General features: G+C 39.9%; 2 protein-coding genes across 2 annotated transcripts in view; one reads left to right on the top strand and one right to left on the bottom strand.

The window, feature by feature from the left end:
• pappa2 (pappalysin 2) overlaps positions 1-12,892 on the top strand; it is a 70,295-nt gene extending 57,403 nt beyond the window's left edge. Inside the window, exons 26-27 of the mRNA XM_029524674.1 lie at positions 8,539-8,637; positions 11,960-12,892. Coding sequence (XP_029380534.1) covers positions 8,539-8,637; positions 11,960-12,088 — 228 coding nt within the window. The 3' untranslated portion in view covers positions 12,089-12,892. The remainder of the gene's footprint in view (positions 1-8,538; positions 8,638-11,959) is intronic.
• Positions 12,893-17,648: 4,756 nt separating this feature from the next.
• astn1 (astrotactin 1) overlaps positions 17,649-27,411 on the bottom strand; it is a 402,459-nt gene continuing 392,696 nt past the window's right edge. The window contains exon 25 of the mRNA XM_029524898.1: positions 17,649-17,886. Within this exon, the coding sequence (XP_029380758.1) occupies positions 17,649-17,886 (238 nt within the window). The remainder of the gene's footprint in view (positions 17,887-27,411) is intronic.

Genomic DNA, 27,411 nt, shown 5'->3' with positions numbered 1-27,411 from the left:
CACATTTTATGATGACAAATTTCAGACAGAAATTGATATTCTCATTCTTTAAACTGTACAAGAATCCTTTTCAAATCTGTCCAATCTTTTTTTTTTTTTCACACAGATCCTGGCATTGCCAACTGTTTTTATGCTTGCCAACATTAATGGAATATCTGATAAATGGAAATATATTAGTCACTGGATTATGTTAGATTTCTATTCATCATTCAGGATGACACAAGCCATCCTGAATGATTCTATCTTTATCTAAATCGAATTTTATAGTTTGAAAAACAGTCTAGTGATCATCTAGTGATGCAAAATTAGGATGATAACCCTATGACGACAGGGTTAGGGCTAGACTATGCTACCTTTATTTAAGAATACTGCTGAATACTTCAAGTCGGTTTCAAGTATCCGAGATGTAGCGATACAGTACATGAAAGAAAAGATTGCTGTTTGCTGGTAATCGATTTAAAATAAGGTGTTTACCTGTCTAAGGCACTAATTAATATGAAAAATAAACAAATCAAATACAAAACACAGATATGTGTTATGTGTTAAGTGAAGAATAGCTACAGTATAGTACAATTATTACAAGTATAACAAAAAAAAAAATCATGATAATAATAAACATAATGACAAGGGACAACATTCATTATGAAGTCAGAGGTCAAAGAGCTTGATAAAAACACAAAAGGGATAGAGCAGACATTGTAATTTTCAATTTCAAAAAGGTGAGTTTTTTCTTACATAGCAAGGACAATGGTATAGCATTTGCTGACCTTTTGATATTTTGAGGCAGTACAATAATGGTGCCAGGCCTGACCTCATTCATACCAAGTCAAAGTTGCCTCCTCTCTCAGCCATCGGACGTTGCAGGGTGTTTTCCACGGCTCTCCTCCACAGCGTGATGGATCAGCTGTGAAAAAAGGCTGAGCAGATAGCAGTGAGGCTGGTTGGCAAATGTCTTTCAAGGTTGCAATCAAGAATATAAAACTCAAACTAGAAAAACAGCCTTGATTTCACATTGCATCAGTTACTTTTTGAACCTTCCTCTTTAATTAAATAACGTTAAAGCTTAAGCCGAGTTTTTATACTTGTTGCACAGTAAGAAAGATGTATTGTGCAAGATATGATTGTATCATTATTTAAGCATGATACAATCATATCCCTAACTCTAACTCTAACTCTAACTGTTTGGAGTTCACTGAGAATATTGAACTGAGTGTTTGACATGTCAGCAAATTTATTAAAAAGGAATAACTAAAGTAGCAGAATAAGTTTTTTGTTAAAACTCTGTAGAAGCACCATTGGCATCACTTCGAGTTTCCAGTCTTCTCAGGAATGGCACATCAAGCTTCACACACCTGGATTTGCATATTTTCTACCTTTCTTCACTGTTGATCCCCTCAGACTTTGTCAAGTTAGATGGAGACTGTCGGTGGAACCGCAGACATTTCCCGAGATTGGAATGGGTTTGGTAAAGGCTCAGACTGGAATCATCCGTGATGTCTTAGCTGTGTTCAGGGTCCCTGTCCTGTTGGGATTTGATCCTTCAGCCCAGTTTGACGTCTGGATCAGGTTTTATTTAAGGATATCTCTGTCCTTTGCTCTATTCAGTTTTCCTTCAACAGTGGCCAGTTTCCCAGTGCCTGCTGCTGAAATCACCCTGACAAAGCCTGGTTTCTTCCAGATATGATGCATAAAATTTAGATCTCTAGAGATTGTTGATTCGGAGTCTGAGAGCCATTAGATGCTTTTTATTTTTATTCCAAGCTCAAAGCAGTTTTTACACATCCTTCAGGAGGAGATGCTTCCGTCTGACCACTCCAGCATAAGGCACAGATCAGCAGAGGGTTGCATCAGAAGTCAGTGCTCTATCAGTTTCTTCTATCGATACTGGATCTCTGGAGTTCAGGAGGAGTTACTATCAGATTCTTAGTTGCCTCTCTTATTGAGTTCCCTTTACCCCCAGTTTTGTCAGTCAGCCAGTCATAGGAAGAGTCCTGCTTGTTCCATTTAGGAATGATAGAGGCCACTGTGCTGTAGAGAACTTTCAGTGTATCCTTCCCCAGATCTGTGCTTCACCGTAATCCTGTGTATGAGCTCTGCAGACAGGATTTCCTCTTCGAGGCTTGTGTTTAGGTCTGATCTCCATTATCAACTCTAATAACTTACACAGACAGGTCTGTGCCTTTCCACATCATGTCCAATCCGTTAAATGAACCACAAGTGGGAAAGATCTCAAAAATGATCAGGAAAGTGTCAAGTCTGCAGATCCATGTTATGATAGTTCACAGTGCAAAAAAATAACATCTATAGATATATTTGCTTTGCAATAATTTCATTCAATATAAATGTGGAATAGAATTTTAGATTTTAGAATTAAGATACAACATAGTAAAACGTGAAAAACAATTGAATACAACTAGTGCACCGTGCAACCTTTTCCTTTGTGATGTCTTGTGTATCCACCGGGGTCGACGATTTGTAAAAGAAAGCAAAAGCATCTGCTATTCCACATAGTACCCATTAACTGATAGAGTCTACTCTCCTATCATTGTAAAGCTGAAGTCAGCAAACAATTGACAGCATGTAGGGAAGTGGTTGGTGAGATCAAGCTCGGAAGAGAGACTCTGATCACAATCCCTGTAAATTGCAATGGGCATCTTTTTTGTTTGTTTGTTTGTTTGTTTTGCTTGCTTCTGTTAACATTTTTGTCTTATGAAGCATGTTAAACTTCACAACCTCTAGAGGCCGCTCTAACATGATTTTAGACCATTGGACTTCATGATATTTTGTGTGCGCCACAGTTTTTATCATGAAAGAAAATTTGTTTAATCTGCGATTTAACGTCCACCTCAGCTCAGTAACATTTTAGCAGTGACAGTAAATCATCTCAAGTCATAAACCCAGTTTTTATTCGGCATTCATCTGTTGGGTTCAGAAAAGGCTGGAACTACTGATGGAACACATAAACTGTTGATGTCTCACGGTATTAAAATATTCTTCCTACCTGCCAGCACTACATTTTCCCCTTCCACCTTCCCGTGAATGTTGCTAGGCAAAACAGTTGCTTATAACCCGCTCCTCCATGACAACACTGTAAATTATACCAGACCACATGTGCTGCATATGCTCAATGCCAGATTTCATCCAGATGTCATTTCTCCCTCTTTTTCTCTCACTTTACCTTTCTTTCTCTCACTCTGCTTACCTCTCTTTCATCTAACCAGGTAGATAATTACTGCACAAGTCAAGGTCAGACATATTATCAGCACAGCTGACTGCCAGACTGAGAGTGTGTTCTATCATTTTATTTTCCAAACTTTTTCAATTTCAGCCCCGGCAGAAAGCCTCATGTGTCTTCAAGCGTCTTCACATGTTTCACAGAATCAGTAAAATACTTACTGAGCCAGTAAGGACAAAGAAAACCAATTAAATGCATTGACTCATGCACCACCTCATATGAGGCATTTAGGCAAAAAGGATATCTTTCTACCATTTGGTTGGTGGACGCTGGGCTAATCCCCTTGATCACATCACAGACCGCTGTATAGTAGCTTTCCAATTCAAGCCAACAGTAGATTTTACCTTGAGGATTAGTTGGAGTTCGAGTTCAAATCTCAATACATCTGCATGACCTTAACCATCTGTTTATTATTGTAACCATGGCAGTGACAGTCTTCTAACCAGGTATATATTTTAACCCAAAACACAATCTTTCCTAAACCCAACCCAAGTTGTGTTTGTCCCAAACCTAACCAAACTATGACCATTCCACAAACCTTACCCTGTGTTTGTTACTGTTACCACAATGAGGAAGGTCCAGTAGGCTAAAACCTGCCATGGGCACATTCCCACTCATGTAATTCTTAACATGATGCTGATTGTTGGTTGGCCCGACACTGACACATCCCAATGAGTTGAATTCAAGGGACAAAAACAACTAATGTGGCACTTAATGTTGGACAACATTCACATCGTTCATCTAAAAACACTCCCCCCTTTTATTTGACTGCAATTTCCTTCTGTTCCTTTACATAACACAAAAACATAAAAGCGTTATCTGTCCTTCCATTTCTTATGAGTGATATCAGTGATATCTTGGGAGCATTTGGGAAATTTTTTCGGACTTGATTTCTTTTTTGCCGTAGCTGATGAATTTGAATGCAAACCACTCTTTATTACATCTTACATGTTTACTACTGTGATTACATTAATCTGTACGGACATGGATGAATTACAACTTGATTGGCTTGCGGAGATATAAAAAATCACTAGGTAACAATTCTACTTAAATGATTTGCCTTTGATTGAATTCTTGTCATCCTATCCAACCATCAATTCTCAGAAGCTTATCCAGGTTTGATCTCACATGGCAACCGACACAACCACATCCTCCAGTTGTTCTAGGGGAATCCCAGTGTGTTTCTAGGTAGGTATTATCTCATCAGTGCGTCTTGGGCCTTCCCTTGTATCTCTCTTCAATGTTCTAGTTGGAAGTGCCAGGAATATCTCTCGAGGGAGTTCATCTAAAGGTACATGCTGAGACACTCTACCAGCTCAGCTCCACTCTGAGTTTCATCTGGAAGCATAATCATTCTTTGCCTCCTTTCTCATCAAGAATTGAGATGATGGGCTTCAGGAGCCATCTTTCTTAAAGACATACTGTCCCTGTGAGATTGGTTCTTACATAGCGTCTCACAGTGATCATATTTGAAGTTGGGAGCCTGCTGCAATAGAATGACATTTAAAAGTGTAAGTGATCATTCACAGTTTTGGCACTTAAATTATTTACTAAAAATGCAAACAAAATCCTTGGTTTCCTTCAGAGAGGGTAAAGGAATATGCAAGTCCGGGAAACAGTGCACCAATAACCAGGCTTCTCCACATGAAAGTGCACAAAGTATGGTCAAAACTGAAACTACCAGATCCACAGAGACTACAACCATTCAGTAAGCTGTTTTCCACAACGAGCAGAATGTTTGTAAAGTTAAAATATTGCAAAAACTGTGGGTGCCAAATCCCCACTCAAGTAAAAACAGTCCTGGATTCACCAGGTAATATGGCTTATGTCCCATTATGCCTGGATCAAAAATTGGACTATGTTTTACAATCCCACATCCAAACTAAACACACACGCAGTCATGAGTCCATGATTTTCCTTGGGAGCACTTATAACATTAGCCACTCAATAATTAACTAACTGAACCTAAATGTTTTAATACAGAAATAAAAAGGTTTCTAATTTGAGGACTTGCTATTTCCCAGAAGGAAGACAAGTCCCCCTCATTTGTAAACACACTAGGGCCTCTCTCTCTCTCTCACACACACACACACACACACAGGCACATGCACACACCTTCCACAAGCTTTCTGAACTGCCTTTCTATCAAAAGGAAAAACATTTTGAGTTAAGCAGAAGAGGACTACCCTCACACTCCCAAATGTTTTCAGGAAGCTCTGGGTAAGATTGGTGAACTGGATGAAGGAGGATGAGTGGGTGGGGTTTTATAAATGTTGATAAAATGTCTGCTATTAAAAGAATGATGTAGAGACTTGGTAGGAAGTGAAAAATAAATATATTGCTGACACAAGAGTGTTCGCTAGAATTCATATCTGTGTTTTATAAGGTTGTGATGAAGAGCTTGGCAGGTGCTGATGACAGCACATGCTGCCCTAGATTCAGCCAACACTAAGAGGTGGAATATTTATGTTAGCAAGGTGTGGGGTTGGCTGCTGCTGCTTTGTATGTCTCTTTTACACTTATTTGAAGGGAGTTACAGAATAAAGGAAATACACAAACCAGCTGACCTTTTAATTACACATGGGGGACTGAGGTGCACAGCCAAGTCTTGCTGGTTTAATGCTCTTCATGGATCTGTGTTTTGCCATTGAGAGAGAGCTTTATGCTGCCTGGAAGGGAATGTAAGTATGTAAATACTAATTAAGTTTAGTATGAGCCCCTACAGTACCTCATCGGTAGCCTCACTTGGGCAAAGTGCACGGTCTGCGAATTTTTAACAGTTTTCAACAAGGAAAGATGTCCGTATGGAAAGAAGATCAAATCCACAGTAAATCTCAGCGATGGAAATCTTTAAAATTCAAATAAAACTTCACATCAAGCAAAAGCAAGTCTGTGTTAAGCATGACTGTCTTAAACTTCAATTCAAAGATTTACATAGTAGTAGTGATGTTTGTGAGCCTTCTGGTACAATTGCTGGTAAAGTATTTACTTAGAAACAGAACGATTAAATAGATTTATTTATTCCACAGCAGTTTAGTTGGGAAAGGCAAGGGGATTCGTCAAGTATGGAGTTTTTTGAAGTGAAGAGAACACTGCCGAAATCTTCTCAGCAGCTGTTCTCTCCCCCAGTGCAGGCTAGGTAGAAGCCTAAGTCTTTGAAATGACTCCATCAGACCAAAGTAGGAAGCCAAAAGTATCTTTGGCACTCAGCATTTATTTTCAAATTGTTGGCACTTCAGGAAAGCCCTCAAGGTTTAAGTCTAAAAGGCTTTCATGAGGATGCATACGAGATGCTATGTAACTTAAATTCCACAAATGTTCACGACACTCCAGTTCCTCCAGGAGGAATCACGCAATGGCCAGGACACTTTAAGTAAAATAAGCAAAATGAGACTGATGATTTGTATGATTTCATTCCGGAGCGCCACAGGAAATCATTTTATCTCTGTGGTCTCGTAAAAGCGGAAAGTCTCATCTATGCAGTTGTTTGTCACTATGATCACCTGAGTCATAACTCAGTTCAGACTTTTAATAGACGATATACCACTATCACAACAAACATCAGGCAGCACGCACATTGACCCCAAGCCCAGCCACCATATACCTGTCAACTCTGACTGTCAAGGTGATGAACATCGCTGGATTTATTGGAGAGCCGTCCTGTCTTGGACTGTTTGTCCAACATCCTTGTCAGCTCCTCTGTCCATTCAAAACATGTGAACATTGTTCCAGAGATTTAGGCTAATGTGAGCATTTAGCTATTTTTATCTAAGATCTAACTAGGAATACACTGAACTCAATAGCAAAATAAATCATGATAACTCTTTAACAAATGACCAGTTGGTTTCATGCTAGGTCATGGCAATTTAAAGTCCACAAAATTCAGGCTGGGAACCCACTGGCTCGAAGGTATATGAGTGGCAGCTGTGCAACATCTTGGTTTTCATTTGAGCTTCCATGTTAATGAGTCAGAGCCAGGGGCTGACAACCCGCGGCTGCCGTGGCTCCCTGTGGCTTTGAGAAAATAATGTTCTATTTATTCGTTCATTCATCTTCTACCACTTATGAATCTCTGGATCACAGGAATGACTATTTAATTTGGATACATTTTTTTCTATGTAGTTATGTTTTTTTCAATATAATATTTATGATTCTGGAGATTTAGACAATCTTGTAACATTGAAATATATATATATATTGTCAATCAAAATATGTGTCCCACCTTGTCCCACCACCAGCTTGTCACCTGTTGCTGAGTTATTTTTTGCTCTTGACCCTAACCATGGATACATCCACAAAAAGTTTCTGAAGAAAATAGAACCTAGTTCTTTTATTTCATAAATGCAACAACCTACAGTTCTTGTTAAATAGCATAAGTGCAATGAAACTATCTTCATTATAGCGGTCAAATAGGTTTTGCGCCTCTAGGTAGGTTATTTTTGGTAGCGCCCAAAGGGCTCTTTTAATGATGAAGGTTTCCAAACCCTAGTCAGAGCGAACACAATGCCGAACTACACGTGAACACAAAGATGTGCAACATTTGCATGCAGCTGCCACATACACATAAATGCAACACAACAAAACCACTTCTAAGTTTATGATGGCAGACTGAGTGCATGTCCCACATGTTAACATTTTATCACCATATTGGCTAAACCAGTATAACTGTTTGGGCTGAGTCAAAGATAAACACTGCATACTGGTGAATCATACATAATCACACAATAATAAAATGTTTTATTGTTTAATTTTTTTTTACTGATCTCAGCAGCTTTTCAAGCATAGCCACATTACATATCTCAATATTTGGACCAGAAAACCATCTCAAACTGTCATCGCTCAACTCTGGGGGGGCTTTTCCTTTTGTTTTGCTACCAAAAATCAGGGTGGCTGTGGTTGTAGCAGCTCAGTGCATGCGAAGGAGAGCTGTTTTTGGTGTTAACTTCTGCTTGGGAAAGTTTTGCTCGAGCCCACATGAAATTAGAGTACATGTGACCGCTTTGCACGCAGGCTTGCTCATGCATTGAACAATGTTCATATTACTGATCCTAGTATGAATCTGGTAAAGTGCAAAGTGTGTTTTGAATTGTTGCATGGACGTTTGTTCTGAACAATGTAATTCCATAACAACGCATGCCGCTATAACTGAAAAAAATGTTTTCTGAGAGCGAGCTGAGTCATTTCATCTTCTCTGGACTTCCCAGCCAGAAGAAACGTAATGACTCAGCTGAAATCAGTGAGGTAGAATCTTATCTCTGAGGTTATAGCATCATTTCTGTTTCTTCTTCATTACTTTTTTGTAGCCCTTTGGAGGGGATGGCTGGTGCGACACCACCAACAACCGGGCTTACTGCCAGTATGACGGAGGAGACTGCTGCCCATCCACACTCTCCACCAGAAAGGTACACAAATGGACATGTCTACTATAAATATACACTGTTCATCACAGCACTGGCTTGTGGATTGATGTTGATGATAAAAGGCTATTATTTTATCACAGATAATCGAAATCATTTCTGTCCCCTGCCTTTGAAAGGTGGCTCAAAGTGTCTTTTTTGGCTAACATCTTGCAAGAGAGATGGAACTTGGAGGCTGAAGCTGGACCCAAAGGCAGATTTCTCCCTGTTTACTGTAGTAGAAATCCATCTCTTTTGGCACAAGTGGTGTGCCACTGCACAGATGGCTTCCACTGAGCAAACAAACACAGTGCCCTGCTGCTTTCCTCTGTGTTCCTGTCGATGACTGCGCCTATTTAGTCTCCCTCATCTGTACCTAAAATGAAACTGGAGACGTACAGCCTCTAGCTTTTCCTTTTAAACGACAAATCAGCAGATTTTCCCCTGACCCACACTGTTATACGTCTTCTCACACCCCACATTAAGAAACAGGGTCACTGCAGAAGGAACAAGTCAGGGTTCAGGATGACATTTTCAGCAGATTAGAGTGCAGGATGATGGTCCTGTGTGTTCTTAGCAGCTCCGCAGTGTGATGTAGGTCTGTCATTGAATCTAATTACTTTAAAATGAGAAACATCCCTTGCAGGCCTAATCAGTTTGAGGAATATGTTGGATATCCTTGTGTTTATCCATCCTCACGTACTCTCCCTAGTGATGGCTTGTTCGTGCTCACTACAAGATGCAAATGTATCACATTACACTAATTCCACTAAATGATTGCTGTATATATTGAGTGGCTAAGAGGAATGGTATGAATAATAATGAGCAGGCCCATGTTGAGCCAGTGGTGGAAACCAGGGCACTCATTTCCTCAAACTACTTTTGTATAAACACATCTTCTTTCTTGTTTTTCTGCACTTGCATGAGAACTTTTCTCCCTTGTGAACACTTGGGAATTAGCGTATATCTTATCTATCTATTAACCTATCTTAGCTATACCCTATTTGGCTACTGTACAGCCACACATTCATGACACACGCTCAGGAGACCCATCCTGTTAATTCTTATGGCCTACAGTTAGCTGGGTCCTGGCTGTGTCCTTCATGTCCGCAGTACACCATGACTCACTGGAAGCTCCTTCCTAAATGGAGAAGGAGTTCAGCGAGTCTGTAGCTGCCGTCATAATAAATGAGCTGCCAGGTTGCCACTAACTGCTCTTTTACAGGGAACGGGGGGAGGAAGAGGGTATATGCAGTGTTGTTGGGGGGACCAGAGAGGTGTCTGATGGTCTGCGGTTTACTTGGCCACTCTCAAACAGCAGCTAGGCGAGCAGAGGTCGTTCTAAGGAAGTGAACTAAACCGCAGTGAGAGTCAGCATCCTGACTGCCACCACGGCTCCTGCAGACTGAGGAGGAGAAGGGAGGGTGGAGATTTGTTTACAGGACTCTCTGTTTCAATGTGGCTTGATTTATGCAGGTGGAGGAAATTACAGGTTTTTAACACAGCGTAACTCACTTCACATATTTCCTATGATGCCACACATGAAAACGCAGCCAAGTGTCGGGATGTTTCATGCCAGTTTGCAACACTTATTAGACTTCTTAACCATTAACACACACACGATGATATGAGCAAGAAATATCACCTCTTTTGGGACAGTTCCAGTGTCTGGCAATTTAAGCCACCTGCATCTGAACCACATCAAATATTTGAATATTCATATCTCTTTGCATCTGGACAGGTTTTACAAAGCCAACAATGTCCTTTTTATGGAGCTCAAGCGGAATTGGTTTAATTCGCAGGAGTAGCTGCAGCGATGACAGGGAAAGGGGGAAACACGAGAGATGATTCAGGTGGGATATAGTCATTCTCCAACAGGGAAAAGCTCCAGAAGAAAACATGGGGGCTGCCACACCATCTATGGAAACACACAGCTTTCATTTGATCTGCAGTCTGCTGCTTTTAGTAGTTTGGCTCTTTGTTGGACTTAAACACCAAGAGTGAACAGAAGGAAGACAAGAAGGACGTGATTCTTTTTTCTTTTTTTCTTTTTTTTTAGAGTTTTGGTTTTCATTGCTCACAAGTTTGAATTAACTACTCTCAAACCCTTTCTTTCACATGAATTGGGTTCATGAATATGTTGCAGTAAACAGCAGGGAAGAAACTAATCCAAACACTTGGAAGCAGCCAAAAAACTTGGCTTTTGTTTCTGTGGATGAAGCAAAAACAAGCCCCTTTTGCTTTTTCCAGATCTTGTTGGGAGACTTCAGAGATATAGTTCAGCTTGGGTTGTTATACGACTGTGTCACTGAATCGGCACTAAGCTGCTGAGGAAACATTTAATAACCTGATCGTGCTAGCTGGGACTGCTGGCATCTTAAGTGACATGGGCTTTCTGCAGCGTTTTGAGAGCCCTCAGAGAAACTATTACCCCACCATGACTATCCCCCGCACCATGAATGAGAGCAATCATCAGTGAAGGCTGACATGCTTCTACCTCCCACTCTCATTCTCTTTCTCTCAGTCTTCTCCTTACTCCTCTCCAGGAGCATATGTTTACATTTCTTGCAACAGACTGCTTCAGGGGCACCAGAGTTTATTTTGCAACCTGTGGTGATGGCTCACTTCCTAGACAAAAGCTGGCAGCCTTCTGTTGTTGATTCTTAACATGTGTTCATCCATTCACCTATGCGTTCCTCCCTCCTTCTCCCGAAGACCATCAAGGTTTCTTGCCATTCAAAGGCCACGTTGAACCATTTGACATCATGCACTTTATCGGCCTCGGGGGGGCTGCAGTTCTCTTTGAAACTGTGAAGAAATACAACAAGTCTACTAAGACCACTCTCAGGTTACTAAGTGGTACTTACCTTTCAGCAGAGAACCATTCGCTGAGTTAGCTGCTCAGCCAGTTCAAGCAAATTTATTTTTTATTGTCTGTTTTTGCCATTCAAATTTGTACTCTTTGCTACAGTTGAAATATAACAACCCTACAGGGAAGACTCCTCAACTAGTGCATTTTTTAGTGACTCTAATTTTACTGAAAGTCCTGATGTAATATTTCCTTTCACCCTGCTGCTTTTCATAATTCTTTCCTGTACTTTTGTTCCACTTACTTCCACCTACAGCAGGATTTTAGATTTTCAAGTTTGATCGCAGACTTCTGAAACACTGAAATGAAACAATGAAATTAAATGCGTTCGTATTCTCAGTTTAATCACCCGACGGGCCTGAGCATGCGGTGTCACATCATGTAGTGTCTGAACGCAATCACAAATTGAAAGGTCTACACAGGCTTTCACTACTCAATGTTGTGCTTATTTGCTGACAGGTCATTCAGTTTGGAGCGGACTGCAATCAGGATGAGTGCACTTGTCGTGATCCGGATGCTGAGGAGAATAAGAGCAAAGGAAGGGACTTGGAAGGAGGAGGAGATGGAGATGGAGGAGGAATGCAATAAGATGGAGGGATGAAAGAAGTTTAACCACAGACTACACTCCACAGCAAGCAAACAACCAATAAAATATATACATATGTATTTTTTAAACAACATTATGTGAAACATGCAACTTCAGACAGTCTTCACACAACAAAAGGCCATTTATATTTTACCACAGTGATTTTTCTTATCACATGGGAGTCATGTTGGCTTAAAATGTGACTCAGCAGATGGACAGTGTTTAAAAGTCCACAAATGCAGCAGTAAGGAAAAACTCACTGCTGCGTTTGTGGAAGAGCAGAAAACGATATTTTGAAATCAAGGCGCACAAGTGCAGAAACATTGACATCTAGTTGATGTTGGGTTAAAATGCAGTTTATCCACTCCTGTACAGATCATACATAATTGGATGAAATCACTGTAAATTGATTCAAGTACTTCTCTGGACTTGATTAGCCACAGGATAAATGAACCAAAAGAACTGGCTGTGCCTGTTTAGTGCATGCACAGACCTTATTGTAAGGGCTATTAAATGTGTTTGCTGTAACATCCAGTTAGACATATTAGCATCTCAGAAGTATTTCATTTCAACATTTAACATTTCAGTCATACAAGCCACATTTCTCACTCGTGCTGAAGGGCAGTTACGTTTTTTGTTTGTTTTTTTTTAACTTACCTAAGGCATTGTCTTCTTTCACTCCACTGAAGTATTACCTCAAAACTGAATCTCAACAGTCCTCACAGCAGATCAAAAAAAAAAAAAAAACCTCTCATTAATACCGAAACAAACTATAACCATCATCGCACACCTATCCTTTTACAAAACAGCTCTTCTGTAAGAGGATCTGTAAGACTAATATGCATAGACTAATATATTTGGATCAGCTAACATAGCTCCTAGATCACATATTAGTCATAACTCAACACTATTTATATCACAAATCAAGTAATACAATCATTTATTTGTACAAAACAAAATGTGCCCAGGGCTTGCTGAAGTTTTCGTTGATGGCTATATTTACACAAACATAAAATTCTGTCAGATTGCTTATGTCATCCATATCTAATGTCATAACCAGTTGGAAAAAGGCATGCTATAATACAAAACTGCAAAAGGTCAAAATTAAAGTTCGTAAACATGGTGGACTTCCCCTGAAACAGGAAGTGTCGGCATGCATCACAAGACGCCAAAATATATAAGCTGTTGGGCAGTTCACCGGAGACATCAGCTTTTTGTATGTCGGAAAGGTTCTGGTATTCATTAGGAAGAAGTGTCCCATCCAAATATTGTATCTATAAAAGTGTAATCAGGTTCTTTGTGATATTTTACAGTACTTTATACTCTTAATGAAATAAATAGCAACTTTATATTGACCCCTACCATTTGTTTCTTGGTGGTTTATACAAGTCACATTTATTGACTCAGGATGTTGCCTGTGTGGATCGCTGTGTATGCACACTTGTGTTTGTATAACCACCCACAGAGAAAGACTGGCTTTTAATTTGAAACGACACATGAACAGAGTCACTCCAAAGGATTTGTCCGTTTTTGAAGAATAGAATCCATGGGATTGTCTTCAGGTACTGCTATCAAAAAATGAATTGACTATCGAAGCACACCTGCAGGTCTGCAGCTCACAGTCTGGATCCAGTCCAGAGTCACAACACCAACATCGAACTTCACGTTCTATAGCTACATTAACAAGAGAGCACATATTTTGTCTACAAGTGCATTGAAAAGACTATCCAGCGTGCAGCTCTTGGTTTGCATCAGGATTTATTGATCATCTAAACATTTTGGTCTCTCTAGACCTTTAAGTCACAGATCTAGAGAAACTGAAACATGATGATGATCAATAAAATACGAGTTCTACATAAGACATTTGGTCCAAATCAGAAATATTTACATGGCCACTTTTCATAATATATTCTTTATTCTTTGAAGTAGCAAAGAGCAAAGTGAAAAAAGTTAAGGTCATGATGCCACATACAGTACAGACGTAATAATATCATGCAGATAGTAGATGGTTGGTTAACATTTCTCTCAAAGCCCTGGAGCTCGCCATCCTGTACTTTCCACTCAGTAAGTTTTGTTGAATAAAATAATGTTGTAGTCTTCTAATCAACCGGGTCACTCACAGTTGATAAGTCCAGTTAAAACCAGATGGATCAAAGGGCAACCCTCTGCTGCTTCACACTGGAATCAATCTGGATCAATCTGATTCCAAAGACGAAACTACACAGGAGATATAACTATACAATACTGCGTCTACTAAAGCACACAGAGATGTAAATATATCACCCATTGTACATTTATATACTGAAGTAAAACAGTGCTGTGCTAGAATTGTGATGTTCTTTTGAAATACTTTGCTGCTTATACAAAAATCTACAAGCGTTCGTTTTAGTATTCACATATGAGATTTAAAAAAAAAAAAGATAGAAAGAAAAAGAAATCAACAACTACTATGCATTTGCATTTCTTTGACATCAATCTCCAACATGGCCACTGTACAGTAATGAAATAAGATAGAATAACAAAAGAGGTCAAAGAAGAGTAAAAACAATCAGTCACAATAAACACATAATCAGTGAGTATTATTGTTAAAAAATAGGTTTCTAAAAGTTTTTTAAAATGAAATAATAAGACACTATTAATTTGCAGATTCAATATAGAATGACCACTAATAACAGAGTGGATTGCTTTGATTAGGTCTGATGTGAAAAATGGAAGATGATAAAAGAAAATACATACAAATCATGTCAGGAGGTTTCATTGAACATTATGGAGATAATGAAGTGATGCCTTGGGAAAATGTTTTGGGAAAGTCCTTTCTAATAGCTTCCTTAATAACTGCTAACTATCCACACAACATTTAGCACCATATATCGCTAAAACATCATGATAATGTTATGTACAAGGTTCACTTTAAATGATTATACTACTAAAATAAGTCCCAGAAGTCCATCCTCTGTCATCGTTAAATATTTTTGCTAAAATCTCTTTTGCTCAAATTCCTCCACAAGCTGCCTCGACATCCTCAGCGAAACATTGATAACTGTGAAATACTGGCTTTGTTTCCATTGTCGCTACACTATAATTTCCAATATACCTGTCAGTGCATTTACAGTTCAACATGTCTTCGCAAAAAAACAAAAACAAATCCTAGGCTCTGTTTCAAACCACAAACTTTTCAGACTCACAATTGTGTGTTGAGAGTGAGTTTATGTTGACAGTTACAGCAACGTGCAGTGTGCCAGAAGTTCAATACACTGATCGGCCATAGCGTTGAATCTCCTTTCTAATGTTGTCTCATTGCCTTAATTGCACCAACCCGTTGAGGCATTGACACCCCTGAAGGTGAGCTGTGCTATCTGGCGCCAAGACGCGGGACTTAATCCATCAGATCCTACAGATGCTGGATTGGATCAAGAGCTTGAGAATTTGGAGCCAAGTAAACACTTTGAACTGGTCGTTGTTTTAGGCAGCCTGAAAGAGGACGCTGCCATGACAGAATACTGTTTCCATAAAAGGCTGGACTTTGTCTCAACCAGGTTTAGGTCGGTGCTGCTTGTCAAAGTAACATCCACATGAATGAAAGATGATGTAAAATAAAACCTGACATTTCTTTCATGGCTCCGTTGTCCAGTTCTGATGCTCATGTGTCCATTGTAGGATGTTTTGGTGGTGGACAGAGGACAGCATGGACACCCTTACTGTTTTGCAGCTACACAACAAACTGTGATGCTCTGTGTGTTCTGACAACTTTCAATCAGAAACGAACAAAAGGAACTTCAAGAACTTCTTGAGCAGGTTGAGCTACAACAGCTTTTCTGCTGGATCAGGCCACACGGTCCAGCCTTCACTCCCCACAACCATCAGTGAGCCATGACCCTGCGGTCCAGTGGTTTTCCTTCCTTGGACCACCTTTAGTGGGTCCTAGTCTCTGCAGATCAACGTTTTAAATGCCCTGTCTCAGCTGTCTACACATCAAAGTCTCTCTCTTCTTCGCACTTTCCAGTTTGGAGACATCAACATGAGGATTAAAAGGATTAAAATCACCTGATGCCTGATAAATCCCACCCACTGAAAGGTGTCATGGTAATCAAATAATCAGTGTTAATTCAGTAATGCTATGGCTGATCAGTGTAAGAAGTACTGTAACCACCAATCTCAGCAGTCATGACACTGAACTAAATGATAATCCCTCCTCACCAGGAAAGAGTCGCCATCATGGCTACAAAGTGAACCGGCCTGGAACACCAGCCAGGAATTGATGGGTCTTAAAAGTTAACTTTCAAAATCAAGTGACCAAAATAGGCACCACATATTGATCATCACTTGCAGAGAATGTTTTAGTTGATATAATGCTGCCCTGTTCAATTTCCCTCAGTGTTTCTGTGAGCCCGCTTCGTTTGTGCCGTGTATGATGCGTCTCCTGACTGTGATTTGAGACGCAGCATGAGCTCAGGGGACTGACCTTATCCAAAATATGTGATAAGAGGAGTGATAGTTCAAAACTGTTTGTCTTGATCTGATCTCACACAGTCCAGGAAAAAAAAAAAAAAAAGTTTCAGAGTGTGTTGCAGTTATTCACAGTAAATACACACAACAGGCACCGGAAGCTGTGAGCCAGCAAGATGTTTAAGAGTAGTTGGAATGTAACAGTGAAACTGAAGCCCCTATTAGTGGAAAATTTCTACAGCGTCAGGTCTGTCCTGGGTCAGTTTTCATGTAAACTTTAAAAGAAACAAATCTCTAATTGTAATGTATCACGACTCAAACTATCAAGGCTGTAAGCAGGATGTGGGACGTCGACAAAGTCAATATCACTGGAGACATCAAGAGTCGCCTTGTAGCCTTTTTCATTCTTTTTAAAGATATGTTTGAGTCTGGTTTTAACCCGGCATAGAAGGACTGATGTGAGCCTCTTTTGTGCCTTAACTGACCTTATAATATTTAACTGACTACAAAGAAGCCAAATGAAATAACATTCAGGTCTAATCTATATAATTTAAAGCGAAGGGTAGGGGAAAAAAGACAAAAAAAAACATGCTCTTTTAGTATCAAAGATTTCAGACAGAGATTGTTAAGTCCATCAAAGAAATTAAGTGGAAGAGAATGCATCTCCTGTTTGGCTCCATTAAGACGTGCATTTTATGGCACACCTCAACATACTAGATTTTACCCACTAAACATTAGTTTACATGTAAACAATCCCATTGCATGCAACTGGTTCACAATTAAAGCTCCATTTCTTTTCTCTCTCTCTCTCTTTTTTTTTTTTTTTTTTTTGCAGCTCCCAATGGTGCTATGTCCCAAAACTGGGGGTTTATACAGCAAAGACAAGATGTCTCCATATTGAAATTGATGAGGCATTAGGCAAAGGAAGCTTTTACTGTGGAGTATCTGCAGGGTGCATCAAGTTTGTGTTGATTCAACAATATGAGGGAGAAATAGACCAAACTGTATGATGCATATATCTAATGGAAATGAACGGGAAAAAAATAGCAATTTATATGCCTCTTTGTTGGGTTAGACAAATCTCTAGTATCCCTTTGCACATCCAAGCTGAAGCCCTTAGAGCTCCTGGGGCTCACCATAGTCATTGTACATGACGGTGAGCGTCTGCTCGTCACAGGCCTTGTGCACATCTTGCCCCATGTCCGACCAGTTCAGCCCAAAAGCCTTGGTGTCAGTGTAACGGCAGGACAGGAATTTGAGGGACATCCTGCGAAGGCCGATCTTAGGCTCCTGGAGAAGGCCCTTACACCACGGAGAGAGTTCATCTAGCTGGGAGAGGATGAGGCTGGCCTTCCTGTTGGAGCAAACCATGCAGAAGATTAATGTGGTTCTGCTTGCTTTGAAGATATTCACGATATCCACAAACGTGATATACGAGACGGAGAACAAAAGCAATTTTTATTCAAATACCAATCGACAACCAAGCTTGTCTAATTCCTCATGCTAACTAAGATCTGGCCGAATTAGAATATCAACAGATAAAAAACAACAAAATAAAGGTTTTTATTCTCATAAAAGTGGTACAGAGTTAAAAAACAAAAACAAAAACAAACAAGCAAACAAAAAAAAAAAAAAAAACAGACACAACAATTGTGAATGTGGACACAAAAGCAACAATGACTTGTTCTGAGACTGTAGGAAAAATTTGGTGAAAAACTGTTCACAAGCGAGTCTTCCACTGCGGTGAGTCTTGTTGGGATTCAATGGAACTCTTAAAATAAGTTTCATGTAAAAATTGCTCGAGCCAGCTGAAGGTGCCATAGATGTGTGCGCGTGGGAGAGTTTGTGTATGGAAAAAATCTGCAGTCAGCGAGTTGAGGAAATTGAAACTGGATCATGTCTTCAATATTTTCTGCCTCATGATGCACAACTGATATGGACACAGCCCTAACCCTAACCCCTTCACTTGCTGCCACATTCTCAGTGTGAAGAGACGAAGCCCACATTCCGGGCTGGTAATGTGGGATTTCAGAGATGGTTGTTAACATATCCAAAACAACTTGGGAAACCTTCTCTAACAAGGTGAGCATTGGGATTTCCTTTTCCACTGCTGTTCCTACAGCTTTTTTTTTCCTTCGAAACCAGAATGCAAAAACATTCTTGTGTATTCAAACTGACGCCTCACTTAAGAGTCATAGAAAGCTGTTACTATTGCAGAGATTCAAGCAACTAGACGGCAACCAGGAAATGCAATGAGCTGTGGGAAATGGCTGCTGCCAGGTAGAAGAAGTTGCTGCTCAGTGTTGATGCACATTAGATAGGTTCAACTGTCAGCAGTCCATAAATCACACTGTGGCTCTGCTTTTGTTTCAGAATGACATCAATGGGTGTCTAGAAGCTAAACCTACCCATCCACCACTGCTTCCTGTCTGAAGGAGACTGCAGGATAAGGTGTACCATTACTGACACATTCCAACTTCAACCCAAAGCACACAATGGTTGCTGAAAGTGGAAAAATGAATTAAAAGACGCTTTTAAAGGCGCACAGAGAGTCAGTCCCGTGAAGGAGTGCAGGCTAACGGTCGGCTATAATTCTGTAAGAGATGTGGAGGAGAAAGTGTGAAATGCTTGAACTTGTCTTTCGGCCAAACGGGGCCAGCTGAAAAATCATCTTCATTAGTAACACGATGCACAGTGTTCACATAAATGCAGCTCATAGGGACATTCAGAGCAATAAATAACTTTTAGGCCTGTCTGGTCCTCAGGGGGAAATCTTGTCAAGTGTTTGTACAAAGTCAGAAAATGGCAGCAGCAGGAGATTTTTTGTTCATTCCACACAGTTTCTGCTCACTCCTCAGCCAAACCAACGCTTTTACAGCACAATGTCTCTGCCCTGCCAAGCCACAAGTCTGCTGGATGCACCGAAGTCACCAGAGCCACAACACATTATACTGATGAGCTGATGACACATCACAGCACCCAGGTTACGCACTCAATGTGCACCAGTTACAGGAAATTGATGGCCACACTATCAGGCTTAAACAACAAAAAGATCGGCCTATTTTGAAATGCTCTGCTTACTCCTTAGCTTAAATTATCCCAATCTCATCAACAAGTGAAAGCAAAGCCACAGTTCCGATCAATCATCATCTCACCTGGTTGTCACGACGCAGATCTGCTTCTGGTTTAGTGGCATCAAGGAAACGATGACCGAGGGGTGAAAATGATTAAATCAAAACTGACGTTGAAAAGAGAAATGATGTCAGATGAAATAATGGAGGCTATGAAATCCAGATCCCGAGTTGTGATCTGAAAGTGATGGTGAGCCATGACGATGTTGGCAAAGATAAATGTAACAGTGGCAATAAGGTCAGCTACATTTACTGTATGTGCACCACGTTTTCCACCCAAAGGCAACTGTGTGTCATAAGTCATTTTGCATCCCTTACAGGGCCTCTTTTTTATAACTTTTCTCAGATGCTAAAGATGTTTTTTTTTTTTTTTTTTTTTTTTTTTTGGTGAACACAGCCTGAGTGTTCACATCTTCAGGGTAGCTACAGCAGAAAAAAAATGGTGTTTTACTTCTCGGCACATAAGGTTTGATGCAACATTTCACTGAAACACACATTTATTATGGTAACCCTCGCTATTAAGCAACAGCAAAACCTTTGAATGATGAGTCATCCAAATGCTGTGGTTCAAAGTTTATTATTGACCTTCATCATCAGATAAGGCTGATGAAAACATTTTTTTTTCAATCGCAAGCTCAGCAATAGAGACTGAACTCATGTTATGGCGAGATTTTTTTTCCTGGTGTTAAAACATTTATTTGGCAAAAGAGCTACAAAATACACATTAAATTGGGATTGTTATCTTTTTTTTAATAAAGTGAATGCACACTCTGCGCACTTCAATATCAATCTTGAGTTTTGAACAATGGGAGCATGAGTTGGGGCTTTTAGCACAGGCAAATAGAATTTGAGTTCTGGTAGATGGTTTTGTTTTTATTTGTCCGTGTGACAGGTTGTAGGATTTCTGCCTCTACCGCCGTAGAACGGGGATGGATTGGAAAAGTTTTGATGCTTAAAGTGCTGTGACATTGCACTTGTTATATATTAAGTTTTTAAGTTTCTTTGAAAAATCTACTTGCCTCATTGTCAACAGTTAAGCCGCGACTTAGTTGCGAACAAATATAATTTGTTTTGTTGCTTTTTTGTTTTTTTTTTTTAATAAAGAGATGTTGATGTTCTTGACATCCACAAAGTAGCAATAAAAAGGAGAGAAAGAATAAACCATAAAGGCTGTCTCTTTAAGGAGAGTTACACAGCTACAGGCCTAACCCTAACCCAGTCATAAAACCAAATGAATTAAATCCAGTGCAAGGAAAATTAATGTAAAACTTCCTGTGACTGTCAGTACTGTGAAATACTAACTTTCACAGCAATAGCTTTTGACACTTTCAGTAGTAACATTTGCACATCACACGCTGTACTTGAGGCAGCAGAGTGGCATAGCAGTTAGCGCTGTTGCTAATGAACAGAACAAGAAGGTCGTGAGTTCAGTTTCCGGCCTGGGGCCTTTCTGTGTGGAACTTGCATGTTCTCCCCATGCCTGCATGGGTTTCCTCTGGGTACTCCGGCTTCCTCCCATCATCCAAAGACATCATGTTTGGGTTAGTTGGTGACTCTAAATTGCCTGTAGTTCTGAGTGTCAGTGTGAGTGGCTGTTGGTCTCTGTCTGTCTCTGTGTGTTGGCCCTGTGATGGACTGGTGACCTGTCCAGGGTGACCCCGCCCTCACCCAGTGTGAGCTGGGATTAGCTCCAGCACCCCCCACGACCCGGAAACAGATAAACAGTTGAAGATGAATGAACAAATGAGTATGGCACTTAAAATTGAACAGACGCACACAAAAAAATGACATGCCAACACACACATACATGGCTGATCACTTGGCTTCATCCTGAGATGCAAAACCTGTCACATGGTGTACACACACTGATAAAGACGTTAGGATTTTTTAATGTATCTTCACTTTTGTCCTCCCCCCATTTTCACCATTAACATATGCGTCCTATTTTTGCTTCTCTTATTGTCTTAAGGTCGATCATCTCAACTAAATATTAGCTGACATGTTTGTCGCTATGAATCATCTTGCTGCACACTGTATTTAAAGGATCAAACACAATTTTATTTCCAAAAAAAAAAAAAAGGATATCAAAGAAAAATGTAATAAGCAGAAACTGGTCCAGTCTTTGATTGATTAGCAGTTTGCTCTGGATCTGGACTAAATAAAACCAACCAACAGAAGTGGGCAAGAAAATCTGTTTTTTATTTGTAACCCGTGTGTTCCAGTGTCTGTGGCAAACTAATATCCTCTTGTCAATGATAACCCGCAAAGTCTTTTTTGTTCATGAATTTTTTTTTTTTTTTTTTTTTGTCAATAAGCTGCAATTCTTTGGTGTTTTGAACGTAAACTGGGAACTGAACGTAATAACAGACACACTGTGGCCTGTAGATTCCTCTACAGTAATTCATCTCCTGTCTTATTCCCACTCGACATCAACTGCTTCTCTCTAAACATATAGCACATGACCATATTTCCTGATATGTGATCACGTTATGCTGGAAATAGATTGCACTATACATATTTCTGTGTTGCTGATGGCATTCCTCTCTAATTTTCAAATCATTTCACATATAGAGCTACATGAGAAGGAGCATCATCTTTGCAGTTGCCTAGCTAGTGAGTGCTTCACATATGCTCTTGGATTGTTTTTGTAATCTGAGCTTGTTTTGAATGTCATGTGTACATGCGGATACTTAGTGGGGCAGCATCCCCTTTTGCAAATGCATGTCGACAGAAGCATAACAACTTCAGCAGCCTCAGTGACGTTTTCTGGAAACTGTGTAGAAAGAAATAATAGTTTTAATGATGTCAGTCTTCTTGGACAGCCTGTCTGCAGACACCAAGCCTCATGTTGATACTGGTAGTGTACTGCCATACTGTCATTCATTTCATTTTTCTGTAACCTCTTTATGTTCCCAATATTTTTGCCACAGATTTCAGTGGTTTGAGGAAATCAGGATATTTATTTTCTTTAAATAAAGAGGAAAAATGCGGTTTGTTATGCTTTCATTCATCAAGAAAGCAGGAGAACATTTCATTGGTTCCAAATAGCAACGGTTGTCACCATAAATCCCTGTGCACATATAGAAAATAGTCTCCAAGACACAGTCTGAATGCCCTTTAAAGGAGACTCTCACCTCAAACTGTTGTGTGGTTTTAGCTGTGCACATTCAGGCAGGCAAGTAAATACATGAGCAGAGCCATATGTAAATAGAACACACATCACACATGTATATGTGTACGTATGGAACCATACGCACACAGACATAGTCACACCTGAGGGCTCACAGTTGCACGCAAAAGTGCCATGGCGTGCTCACATAAACAGACAATTTTAATAGTGTCAAATCTTTCACATATATTAACGACTCTGGAAAGTGACGCTCACATCCTGTTTCTCACTCGTGGTTTCTTTTAGGCAGCACAAACAGTTAGGGCTAAGGTTATTGGAAGTTTGTGGTTTTGGTTAAATGTAGAAAACAATAAACAAGACCACCATCTTTTCCTTTACCTTAACAGAGTGCTTTGAGCGTGACCATAAAAACGCTGCTTAAATTACAGCGAGCACAGATGGTGTCTTCCGAATGGTGGGCTACGTTTATTATTATGATAGGTTTCTTATCTTTGTGTCTGAACCTGCCACATGGACACACACGGTACACACAGACCAAGTTACAGGGATTAACAACATGAAGCATCGTAATAAGGTGCTGGGCCACCAAGTGTTGCAGCTTTAGTGCTCCTTGACACAGACTGTCTGAGTCTTTGAACTCTCCTGGAGGGATGGACACATCCTGTCTGGAGAACGCTGCCCACCGGTGTTTGGGTTCAGATATCAGGTTACTCATCAACCCATTCAGTGACCCACCCAAGAAGAGTATGTATTCAAATAAACAAGGCTACAAAAAAAAAAAAAAAAAAAACACTTGACGCCAACACGGAAGTATGTAAAGGTACAATGAACAATCATTATAACTTAAAATGTGCTTTGGAAAAAGACAGTGTACAAGGCAGTAGAGTTGATCTGACCTGCTCTAGATTCTATCCTGATTGACTGCTACAGTCCGTCAATCCCAGTGTAGCCACACTCCAACATATCCACTGTTCTGGTCTCCTTTCCCACAATTGGGACCATTGTTTACAAACTGAACATCAAGCTGCATTGAAGACTTGAAAGCTGAGAGCATAAACTCATTTGGAAAACATTTACTGAGCTGATAAACCGAGTGAGAAGTAGGGCCAGTTCGCATAGACTTTCAATACAGTCTGACTTCATTTTACAGTACAGCCAGTGGCGTTGACCCCTGATGGTCTTTAGATAGAGAGCAGATTTAAGAAACTTCAGCATTGGTTTCACATTTTTGGCCCCAGTTGGCCTGTTGGTTGTTACTGAGCCAAAATGCACTAAAATCTTGATTACAGGAAAGAAGAAAAGAAAATATTGCACTCAAGACATACGTGAACTATGATGACTAGAATGGCACTCACTAACGTTCTTACTTATTTATTGGTCTATGTCCTGACTCGCCAAAGTGCGTGCTACACATTGGATAAGTGCTTTTTGCATCGAGCTGCTGATTAATAACTGGACACAAGCAAAGCCATGAACTCCTCGCTGGAGGCAATGATAATCACACTATGAATTATGACCATAGCCTAGTCGTTGCAGTCATGGATCTGGACTCTACATTGCCACAAAATGTGAAATACCACTGAGGTTTTGTAAGGTTGAAGCAGCTGCAACGGTTTTTGCTGAAAATATAACAAAACCTTTTATAACCACTGTCCTTAACTGATTCATTGTACAAACCGAGGATGATTGCTCTTCGGTTGATCCCAATCACAGTGAGTTTGAATTTGCGCATGTGTGGCTTGGTCCAGAGGTGGATTCATTATTATTACAGTTGTGGAGCTACATGAGGTTGAATTACAGATCAAACTAAACAGGTTTCTCCATGGACTACTCCGTTCACTGGAATAACCAAAATGTGTCTGCCGTTAAAAATGAGCAATATCTTAATGCATATCTTAAACTACTTTTTGTTGTACACGTGTTGGGTTATTTATATATTTATTTATATTTTCTTTCTGTCAGTTTCATTTTCTCTACTTTCTCTATTTTATTCTTGTCTCTGTGTTATGTGTTGATGCTGCTGTAAGATATAACTTTCCCCACTGAAGGACTAATAAAGGATTATTATTTTATCTTACTGGCAAAGTTTCAGTTTTTTGTGACAGTGTCTGTCTCATTTTTCTGAATTTGAATTTTTTTTCCTCTGAGGAATCTGCGTAGGTGTATTTTTAATCTGCACATTTCCAATAACATTATAATGGTCCAATTTTAGACTTCATTCTTTATCCTATTTCTGCCTTTGCTCTGCAGTGAAAATTTTATCCAAGAAAAATAGAAGAATAAAATTTGTTTTAAATCTTGCTGAGTGCATCCGAGGAGCTTTTGATTGTCAAGTAATATCATATCAATGAGCACTGATATTATGAATGGGACCTTTTTCCTGGAGGTTTATGTCAAAAAATGTAAAAGTAGTAAATCTATAGCTGGACGGCAAAAAGCAGGCAAAAAGCATGTGTATTTTAACTGTGCGTATTTTTGTCCTTCTCTCGACTATAAAAAGTCAGAGAGCAAAGTAAACAGTCTGCTGTGATTATGACTCTGATTTCCTGAGAGAAATTCCAACCATAACAGGACTTATTATCGCAAGCTCTCCTCAGATTAGAAAGACTGTCATGTGAAAACAAGAGCAAAATTGAAAAAAAAAAAAAAAAAATTAAATAGAAATAAAATATTTTTTCAGTTCATCAAAGGGAACAGAGTCCAACCAAGGACATGGTCAGGACGACAATGGCCTGGATCAAGGATTTTCTTTCAGCTCAGCTCCAAAACATCTAGTGTTTCTAAGTCAACAGCCAAGCGGCGTGCCTTAAATGATGGGTACTCCTATGGCGATGACAAGGTCTGGCCCTCGGGAGACGAAGTGTCAGGCCTTGGAGAGACAGCCATTCGGTGAAGTTATGGTTTGAGTTAAAACATCACGCGATGCTGCACAAAAAACATGTCCTCCTGTGGGTGCCAAATGGTCTTGTCAGTGCGATTCGATACGTTTCTAAAAGCAGCAAATCTGAATATCTGTTGCCACAAGGAAGATAAAGCCACATTTGTCCATTCATTTGTTTCCAGACATTGCTTACTTGGCCCGTGTGAGTTTACATTGAATCCAAGCCTTACAGAGTCCTCGTTATCTCTATTTTGACTAGCTAAGGAAAATCTATTTTATGAAGTCCCCATTGTTTGTGGTGAGAAAAAACACAAAACAAAACAAAACCTGGGGAATTCTTTTCATAACAACTTCAGCTGATCTGGGAAAATGGAACGTGCGTGGAAATGTACAGTCTGTGGTTTGTGTGCGGGTGTATTGTGTTGTTTATTGTTATCACAGATCTTGTGTAGTTGGGGGTGAAAGGTACGATATTACCTCTCCAGGGGCCAACGAAATGGCAATGTGAGGACTCACCACAGACAGCATGGATATTCAGCTTCTGTTAAAGCATCAAAAAATTTTTCCATCCATCTATGACTCTACTCTACTGCTTTACTGTGCAGGTTGGAGTCCTAGTCAGAGCCGTGCCGGTAAAGCTGACTTGCAGATCTTTGGCCTGAGGGGGCATATGGAGTGAAACCACAGAACAGAAAGGCCCCAGATTAAACCCAGAATATGGCTACCAACTGACAGTGCTACTGTACCTACTACCTCAATAAAGGTTTCACATTTGATCACATTGGAGGAACAGTAACATTGCCCCACAGGAGAACACGTTATAGCTACCGTTTCTGTTTCTGATTTGGGGTTTTACTTTAGACATGACCACAACAATTGTGTGTTATAATTCAGGTATGCACAAAACTGGATGTGGTCTGAGGTTCGGCACTGTCTGAGTGGTTAAGTGTTTTTTTCTGCAGCTTTAACCCCCTTTTAATATTTCATGATTTTGGTTAGTCATCAGAGTCTTGGAGTCATTCGGATGTTCATTGGAAACACATCATAAACAACTCTTTCTGACTGTAATTAATGGCTGCGCTTAATGTGTTAGAGCCACTATCAGATGACCCGAGTTTAATTTTCTGATTATTTGACTCTGCATGGAGGATTTATGGCTTCTTTTGTCATCCACCACATGTTAAAGTGATCAGCCAAAACTACCAAAAAACATGTGACCTGTCGTCATGTCTGTTGAGTGACACCGCAGACCAAATTTGGTCACGACTGGACTGAGGGTTAAGCAGAGCGAAATTCCAAATGGTGAACAAAAATTTCAGAAGTAAAATCAAATTGATTACTCATGTTATTATTATAATTTTTTTATTAGGAGCAGTAAGTGTTTTGGAACGTCTGGAGCTGGTTGTTTGGGATGGAAAGCACAAGCAGACAATAATAACAGTGAAGACAACAAGAGTAAATTGTTTAACCCTCAGGGATTCTTTAGGCCAGCCAAATGGTGACATCTCTACATGCCTGCGCTGTACCAGACTGACTGCACTACGATACTGAATACCTACAAACAACTGGCTTTATTAATCCCGGCCAACATCAATACTGGAAAATTGAAAAGTCAGAAACTTTGTGTCACCATTCATTTGCTAAAAATGATATCAGTAGTATTATGTGTTGGCGTCAGTGGAGCCATGTATCTGCTGCATTTGTTTTTCCCAGTGGTCAAATAACGTCAGAGAAGCA

The sequence above is a fragment of the Echeneis naucrates genome, chromosome 17 (assembly GCF_900963305.1).
Source record: "Echeneis naucrates chromosome 17, fEcheNa1.1, whole genome shotgun sequence".
NCBI classification, from domain to species: domain Eukaryota; kingdom Metazoa; phylum Chordata; class Actinopteri; order Carangiformes; family Echeneidae; genus Echeneis; species Echeneis naucrates.
This window is presented reverse-complemented; position numbering and strand designations above follow the sequence as displayed.